Source organism: Littorina saxatilis, linkage group LG13 (genome assembly GCF_037325665.1).
Source record: "Littorina saxatilis isolate snail1 linkage group LG13, US_GU_Lsax_2.0, whole genome shotgun sequence".
Taxonomy (NCBI): domain Eukaryota; kingdom Metazoa; phylum Mollusca; class Gastropoda; order Littorinimorpha; family Littorinidae; genus Littorina; species Littorina saxatilis.
In genome coordinates, this window is record NC_090257.1 from 27,659,862 (window position 1) to 27,668,483 (window position 8,622).

The following is an 8,622-nucleotide window of genomic DNA, read 5'->3' on the forward strand; positions in this document are numbered from 1 at the left end:
GCTAAATGTTCAGTTTCTATTTGAAATAAACACCATGTTGAGACGATATCAATGTTAATTACCAATAATCGTTTGGTTTTTGAATGTGTGTATGTGTTGTTTTCGGGGACAGCATAACGTCAGCAAGCAGACGATACAGCGGTTGGACTTGCAGACGACACTTTTTTTTCTTCTTCTAAAATTAGACAGATATGTGAAAGGCCAATTATTTGCTAAAACTAGGAAAGGCTTCGTTGTTGTTTTTTTAGGACAATTGTGGTTAGTGCATCGCAATACTGTATTTGTGTGTGTTAAATATGTGTGCTTTTGTCGTTTGCAAGTACCGGAAAAAAATTATGACCAATCAAAACACAGCAACAGTATTACTGCGTCTCTAACAATGATGGCGCCCTTCGATGTGTTTACAAACAAACCATCGTTTTTAGAAGATTTTTATCGGGAAACGAGATTCATATTCAAATCCAGACAATGGGAGAATTGGATGGCGAAACGACGCTTACGGCCGTGCAAAAGCTAAGTTGAACGAGCAAGAATCCACTAATGTAAACTCCGCCTATGCAGGAGGAAATACTAAGCATGAATATCTGTCTAAAAAACTTCATTTATAGTTTTGGTTTTGTTGTGTGTGTTCGTTGTTGTTTTATTTGAACGAGCCTAATGTATTTATTGATTTTACTGTGCAATACATCTTTTTTTGACAAGGAAACGAATTAAATGAGCACCGCTGAACACATTTCGTCACTAAAACACATCATGACCTTGCTACTTTGTTCTCCCTCGTCTTGATTCCCTGTATATGTTAAAATATTTAGTCTTTCTTCTTCTTCTTCTTCTTTGTTCATTGGCTGAAACTCCCACGTTCACTCCTGTTTTTGCACGAGTGTATTTTCACGTGTATGACCGTTTTCGCTCCCCCGTTTAAGCAGCCATACGCTGATTCAAGGGGAAGCATGCTGGGTATTTTCGTGTTTCTATAACCCACCGAACTCTGAAATGGATTACAGGATCTTTTCCGTGCGCACTCGGTCTTTTACTTGCGTGTATACATACACGAAGAGGGATAGGGCACTAGCAGTTCAGCACATAGAATTTTTAGTCAAAACTTGACTAAATCTGAAAAGCATTTGAAAACTTCACCAAGAAAACATGTGAGCTAGTGGACAACGCTTGCGACAATGACGATGTCTTTGGAACAAGAACTTTAGGCACGTGTGCCAGTGTATTTTAGCTCCCGAATGCGTAAGTTTTGATCAGTGCTAGGAGAATGTCTTATTATTTTACATAAGAAATAAAGTAATTCAAGCTGTTCATTACACATTGTGATTAATTTTAAATATTTCGTTTCAGGTTTTATACCAGGGACGCTTATTTTTTTGCAACGAGTTACTTGGACATGCATATGCACTCGTTCACCAAAACAAAACACACAAAAAGGTAATCAAACACGCTTTAGTTTTGCAGAACAAAATGTGTTTTCAAGTTTATTTTAAACGTGCCTTCATACCGCACTTTCAAACCATCCTGACGAAGCCGCAGTTTATCTGCCGAAATATTGACCAAAACAAGTACCTAACCTGGTTACTGTGTTTTTATTTAAAAGTTTATTTGAACTCATTTGTATAATTTTATGACGAACCTAGCCAGAAGTTGCCCTCCAGGTCACCAAACCCATTGCGATATTCCGTCCAACCCCGAAAGAAGTCCACAGAGGCGTCCTGTCTTCTCTGGAAGACCTGCAAGCAAAGAGCGGTATTAGTGAGTTGACGATTGCGTGCAAGGGTTTGCGTGTTCGTGTGGGAGAATCCCATGAAGTGCTTATTCTTGAACCTCTTTGAATGTATGTGTGAGAGAGGGGATAGGTGGACAGATAGAGGGCCACACACACTTACTCACTACACATAAAAGCACCAACGCGCCCCTCATCCCCCACCCAATTGCCACCCACAAGTTAACACAAGCGCGCGCGCACACACACACACACACACACACACACACACACACACACACACACACACACACACACACAGACATACACACACACGTACAATCCATCCTCCGTTGTCCGTGGTCTGATCACAGTAGACAGTGATTGGTTCTCCTGAAATGTAGACGTTGCGGATTCCGCTATGTGGATTGAGTTTCAGCCATTCCATACAGTTTGCATGATTGACTGGAAATTACATCAGAAAAAATACCTTTGTTCAGTGACGATAATGTAACCATTCAAGGATTTGTAAGGCTTCACATTTTCAATATTCTTCCTGTCCATTCGTCTTTTTTTGTGTGCCGAATACACCATTTTCATAATCGCAAGTATATTTGGTACGGTGTAAGACAGGCATAGGTAATGCCAAGACCTAACGAATGGTTGCGAATGCTTTGCGAGCGTTGCGAATGCCTTGCGAGCGCTACGAATACATTGCGATGATTACGAATGGCTTGCAAATACAGTTTACGAGTACGCTGCGAAAAAGTGAAGAATGTGCCTTCCTTGCGAATATTAGGAGCATGTTGCTAATGTTCACAACAATAGACGAATTCACAAATAATTCGTAATGATCGGGACATGGTCGCAAGACATTCGTAAATGTTCTTAACCATTCGCCCCCAATCGTCCCTTGTTGCGAATATTAGCAACATGCTTCCAATATTCGCAAGGAAGTCTTATTCTTAACTTTGTTGCAACGTACTCGTAAGTATTTGCAAGACTTTCGTAATCATCGTACAGGTATCCGTAGCGCTCGTAATGCATTCGCAATGATCGGTTGACATTCGCAAGCACTCGCAACCATTCGTAAGACATTCGCAAAGATTCGTAAGACTTCGAATGGTCAATATTTGTTCTGTCCATTCGTCTCTTTTTGTGCCGAACACAACATGTTTATATTCGCAAGGATATTCGGCACAGTGTTAGACAAACATAACGAATGGTTACGAATACATTGCGATGATTACGAATGTCTTGCGAATACTTACGAGTACATTGCAAAAAGTTATGAATATGACTTCCTTGCGAATATTAGGAACATGTTGCTATGTTCGAAACAAGAGACGAATGGTGGCGAATGGTTAAGAACATTTACAAATGTCTTGCGACCATGTCACGATCATTGCGAATTATTGGAACATTCTATTCGCAAGGGAAATTCGGCACAGTGTACGAGTAGCATTAGCAACGAGACCGTGTCAAATTGCGTTGTGAAGAACATGGACAAGGCCTTTTTATTTGATCTTTCAAACAAAGTCTAGAAGGCTAAATATAACCAACCAGATACCAATTCTTAGAACAACATGACTGTTTGTTTCCAAATCAAAGATGCTATCTTACTTCGTGTTAAATCTCCTTCATTCTGTGCACTTACTTCGTGTCAGTACGTCGTTCACAGTCGTTGCCAGATTCAGATGGTCGGCTTCCATCTCTTCTATGGTTACATTCTGTTGTGAGATCTGCAACGCCTGACGTTGAAGAAGATTCGTCTGGTTTTCAAGAAGATTCTCCTGGTCCTCGATCACCTGCTCTAGCTCCCCCTGGCGGGCCTCCAAGAACGACAACCTGACGTCCTTGTCGTCCACGTAGAGCTGGGCTGCAGCGTTCAGCGGGGAGGTAGCGCTCAGAAAGCGGGCAGTGGAGGGGGGCAGGTGACAGGAATAGTTGCCTGTCTGGACAGGGCTTGGCAGAGACAGGACGAACGTACCATTGTCCTCGTAGCTGCTGTCCCTCAGCCTACCTGATGGCGTCTGTCAGACAATCAACATTCAACATCGAGAGAATTTAGAGAAAAGCAACAGTGATGATAAGTAGACACCCAGTAAGAAAAGAAAAAGCAGAAGGGAGTGGTGAAAATAGAAAATTGAAAGCAATGCTCTGTCATTAAATCAGAAATAAAGTTGACGTTCTGTCGATTGAGGTCTTGTGGTGTGTCCACTGTGAAAAATAAATGCCAGAGCAGTAATACCGTTTTCGGTTGTCACACACGCAGAAATTATAATTATAGTAATACAGAAAGACAGACAGACAAAGCACAGATAGAAAACACACACTCACACACACACACACACACACACACACACACACACACACACACGTACGCACGCACGCACACACGCACGCACGCACACACGCACGCACGCACGCATACACACACTCACTCACTCACACACATAAATACACACACACGGACACATACCCCCCACCCCCACTACACACACACACACACACACACACACAGCCACACACACACGCGCGCGCTAGCGCATGTGCGCACAGCCACACACACGGACCTTCCAGAAGACATCAATAGGGGGATGACCAAGGTCCACAAATTGACCACAGTGCAGCTGCAGTGTCCAGTCCTCTGTGACGTCATCCTTAATTGCGTCACTTAGTATGACGTGAAAGGCGCCATCTTGTGTAGCTGGGGGTCTGTCTGCAATGAACACTGAATATGCTTATTAATATGACCGCTGTCACAGTACAGTATCAACTACGCACGTTTTATCTTGCCGTGATCTTCGCATTGTCTTCAGGGCCTCCGTCCCACTGATACGCGTCCAACGCTGTAAAGTTATAAGGTGTCACAATTACTCCAAATAATATGCATGGATTCCCACCATGGTAACAATCGTTTTACGTCTGAAAGTTGACCAACTTACAGTGCTCAAGACTGAAGGATTTTTTTGGGGGAGGGATGTTATAGGACGGATTTGTGCGAGTCTATGAATCTGGTTTATCAATAGCGGTTCAGTATGTTCTCTTAAAGCGAGAGGATTGCGCAACCACAAAAGAAAAGACAATCTGTATTTGATTTATTGAGAGAAAAAATAAAGAAGCTATAAATCCTTTAATGCACTGGGATTGTTTCAATAACGATATTGTCGGTACCGCCAGAGAAAAAAGAAGATACAACACGCACATTTTGTTACGCGCATTTGAATGTGGTCAGGTCGTAGAACATCTACTTTTGTGTGGGCTGTCTCAAGTGTGTCGTGCTTTCATCACACGCAAACTCTTGTTTTAATTTCTGTTGGTAAATTCCAGTGTAGCGTTAAGCTAAACAGTGATGATCTTTCAGAGAGACCTCATTTGAACTCGGAGGAAGGACTGTGTTCTTAGTTATTTGCGATTCGAAACCTCAAGTCGAGCTTCGACGGGTTTACTGTGCAGAGTGACTCCCCTTGAATTGGCTAACCCCCAAGGTCGACGGTTAGCACATTTTCAAAATAAATGTGGCATGTTTCTCGTGTGGTATCTTCACTCATCGTGGGGTCTGGTACTAAATATGAACGGTAAGAATGCTCTGAACCCTACACGTATTATATCCCCATCGTTTTTTCGTTCACATTTGCCCAACATGTTAGTTTGCTGAGCGGGGTTTATGTCGTCTGCTAGGCTAGGGCAATCGAACCACTGCAGCATTCCAAAAACAAAAATTGCTCGTCACGTTGCACTGAGTCTGCACGCATGAGGCAGACTGGTAATAAGTCTTATTTATGGTACGGACGTTCTAAACCCTACACGTTTTCGATTCCGATTGTTCTTGCCTTGAAATAATAATTCGGAAACCATTTATTTACTGAACTGATGAAGTCGTATTTCAGTGTAGTCTGATACGTATATATTCCAAATGCTCATCTAGCTGGTACGTTATCGGAATAACACTTGTGTTTTCTGTTAGCTGCTGGGAATTGTATACCAACTCATCATTTGGTAATGTGGATAATAAGCTACGGCATAATTATGAAAAGAATCTTCGCAAGTCGAAACTGAAAAATTAGACACAGGGGGTTCTATTTTTAGATCAGTGGCAACTGTGGCACAGGCACATGCAATCTGTCAGAAAAAAACACTTCTGCTTTATTTGAGAAGCAGGAAATTTATGGTATTTTGGTATTGCGGAGAATATAAGCTACATGTCATTAATTAATTCTGAGGATGAGAGTACAGTCTCGCTTAGTCAAAGGGCGGAAGAATACGCTCTGTGGAAAAGTGCGCTAACAGTTTTAGTGCATCGCCATTAGCCAATCAACTGGTTCACATCAGTCATGTGACACCAGTACTTACTGACAATTAACGTTATTATCTCAATCTGAGAAATTATATGTGTGGCGAAGGTGTGAAGGTTGTTATAAATATAATTAAATTAGTGTTAGTTTTCATTTAAGTAGTTATGTCCAAACGTAGGTTATAAACCATCCAGACAATTCGGATGTAATGCATAAATGCGTAGCACTTAAATCTAGACTGATTCACATTTTACCATACCATGCAGGATTCGATTAACAATGTTGATAAATATTGAACCAAAGTATCATAGTGACATTCTGTTTGTACTGCACTTGGCTGAAATACAATCTAATGTCATATGACCTTATGGAAAATGTTAAATAGATTTGTATGTTTTAATTACGAGTGCTTATGATTTTAAAAAGGAGCAATGGTTGTTGGCTGTAAAGTGTTCAAAAGACGTAAGATTAACTCTGTTGCAATGGAAAAGATAGCATAGTATATACCCACAAAATGCAGGTATGATGTTTGTAATAAAATGGACACCCACTTAACAATTTTTGTTTTGTTTGTCACAGGTGGGTAAAAGATTGAAAAGTTAGCACATATTTTTATGACAAATTTGATATAAGAAAATTCAACTTAAAAGTTGTTTTATTTGGTAGTTAAAGGAAACATTTGAGTTATCAAACATATTTCGTAAATTATTGTATTTTCATTACGAAAATTACCATTGAAAACTTCAATATGAAAAGGGTTATTCTCCAGTGCCGTGTACCAGGGAAAATCATTTTACGAAGGTGAAAATCATTTAACTTAACTGAAACATTTTAACCATGCAAATTTATTTCATTAATAAATAATGGTTCAAGACATATCCTTCACCTGCAGAGAAAGAATAAGAAATTCTTGCACATTTTGTTTGTCTACGTTCCGTAAATTACAAGGGTTTCAAAGTACATTAAATTCGTAACATGAAAACCAAAGGATTTGAATTCTAACAGCAACAAAAAAGTAGACAAAAATATATACTATTTTTGTTGTTGAATGTCTATATCATTATTTAATTGGAATATTAGCAAAAAAGGAAAAGAGAATACATTATAGACTTTGCTATTTAATATGCGTTATAATCATTTAAAGGACTGAAAATGCATGCCACAGAATTGTACACAGCTCCGAAGAATAACCCGCAAAAAGTTAGATTCAGGTATATTATTCGAAGGAGTAAAAGAGTAGAAAGGTTTTTACGAAAGAGCAAAAAATGCCAAACAAACAGGTGTAGAAAACAGCCTACATGCAAATGAGGTCCCCCCTAAAGTTAAGAGGAATACGTACATTTATTAACTCATGAATGTGGTTTCCATGGTTCTCACATAAAATGTATTAACAAATGCAGAATTCCAGTACAATCTATGTTTACACGTACAATCTTTCTTAGTAATCGTTTGTAATAAAGGTACATGTGGTGCACCTGCACCTGTAATACTCACCGCTTAACGCCATCACAAACAGCACAACGCCGATCATCCGGAAACGAGCTGACGCCATTGTCAGAGGATCATCCGAGTAGAGGAGGACAATTTCTTCTTCTTCTTCTTCTTCTTCTTCTTCTTCTCCGTTCCTCCACGGAGAGCCCGAATGCCGGTGTATCGTCTTGCTAGATTATTTATTGGCACAGGAAAGCAGAATGACGCTTGTAGGTCTCAACTGTTGCAACGTCTGTTGCAACAAGAACCGTCAACAAAGTTGAGATCAACAAGATCTGAGACATCGATAGCACACTTTTGGCATCACGGTTTCAATTTTCTCTGCTCGCAAGAAGACGACAGGGGGTGCGAGGAGAGGCGGGAAGGGGGGTAAAGGTGACAGAAGTGCAAGGGCCGACTTTGAAACACACACACACACGCACACACGCACGCTCGCACGCACGTACGCACGCACGCACGCACGCACGCACGCACACACACAACACGCACACACTGTGACACACACGCACGCACGCAGGCACGCACGCCCGCACACACACTCACACGCACGCACACACACACACACACACACACACACACGTTTTGTCACTCCGAGAGCTACAACAATCATTCTCTCCAGAACTTGAAACTGCTATTGCAAGAGCAGAGCATGAGACATCAACTCTGCTTTCAACGCAAATAGTAGTGAACCCGACGGTGCCCTCCCTGTTACATTCAGAATTTCATAACTTTGACCGCCTTGCCAAAAGCATTCATGGACAAGGCTCGATCAATTAATACCGCCCTTGGCATCATGGTTCAAAAATTCCATTGTGAAAATCCCGGTAGATCTGTGCGACACGGTATTGCATGCATCATTGACCAGGGCTCCCAAAACTGCGCGTCCCTGCGTCCTATGCGCACGAGAAGCCCAAAACACGTACTAGAAATGTATTGAGGGGGGTCCCGGGACCCACTCAAACTAAAACGAGCGGTTCGAAGGACGCACCAAATTGACGTTATCGTGCGTACTGTTTTCAGACTGTCGTTGTCAGTTAAGTCAATGCATGCATGCACACACACGTGCGCACGGTCAAACATCTCACTTAAGTCGTTTCCATCAAAAAGACTAATCACACATGGCGTAAA

The 8,622-nt window shown here is 41.3% G+C and overlaps 1 protein-coding gene across 1 annotated transcript in view; it reads right to left on the minus strand.

Moving 5' to 3' along the window:
* The window catches only part of LOC138945852 (ficolin-1-B-like), a 122,898-nt gene extending 115,229 nt beyond the window's left edge, over nucleotides 1-7,669 (minus strand). Inside the window, exons 1-5 of the mRNA XM_070317369.1 lie at nucleotides 7,498-7,669; nucleotides 4,282-4,427; nucleotides 3,363-3,738; nucleotides 2,046-2,170; nucleotides 1,637-1,733 (exon numbers count right to left, since the gene is read on the minus strand). Coding sequence (XP_070173470.1) covers nucleotides 1,637-1,733; nucleotides 2,046-2,170; nucleotides 3,363-3,738; nucleotides 4,282-4,427; nucleotides 7,498-7,555 — 802 coding nt within the window. The 5' untranslated portion in view covers nucleotides 7,556-7,669. The remainder of the gene's footprint in view (nucleotides 1-1,636; nucleotides 1,734-2,045; nucleotides 2,171-3,362; nucleotides 3,739-4,281; nucleotides 4,428-7,497) is intronic.
* Between the last annotated feature and the right edge of the window lie 953 nt (nucleotides 7,670-8,622).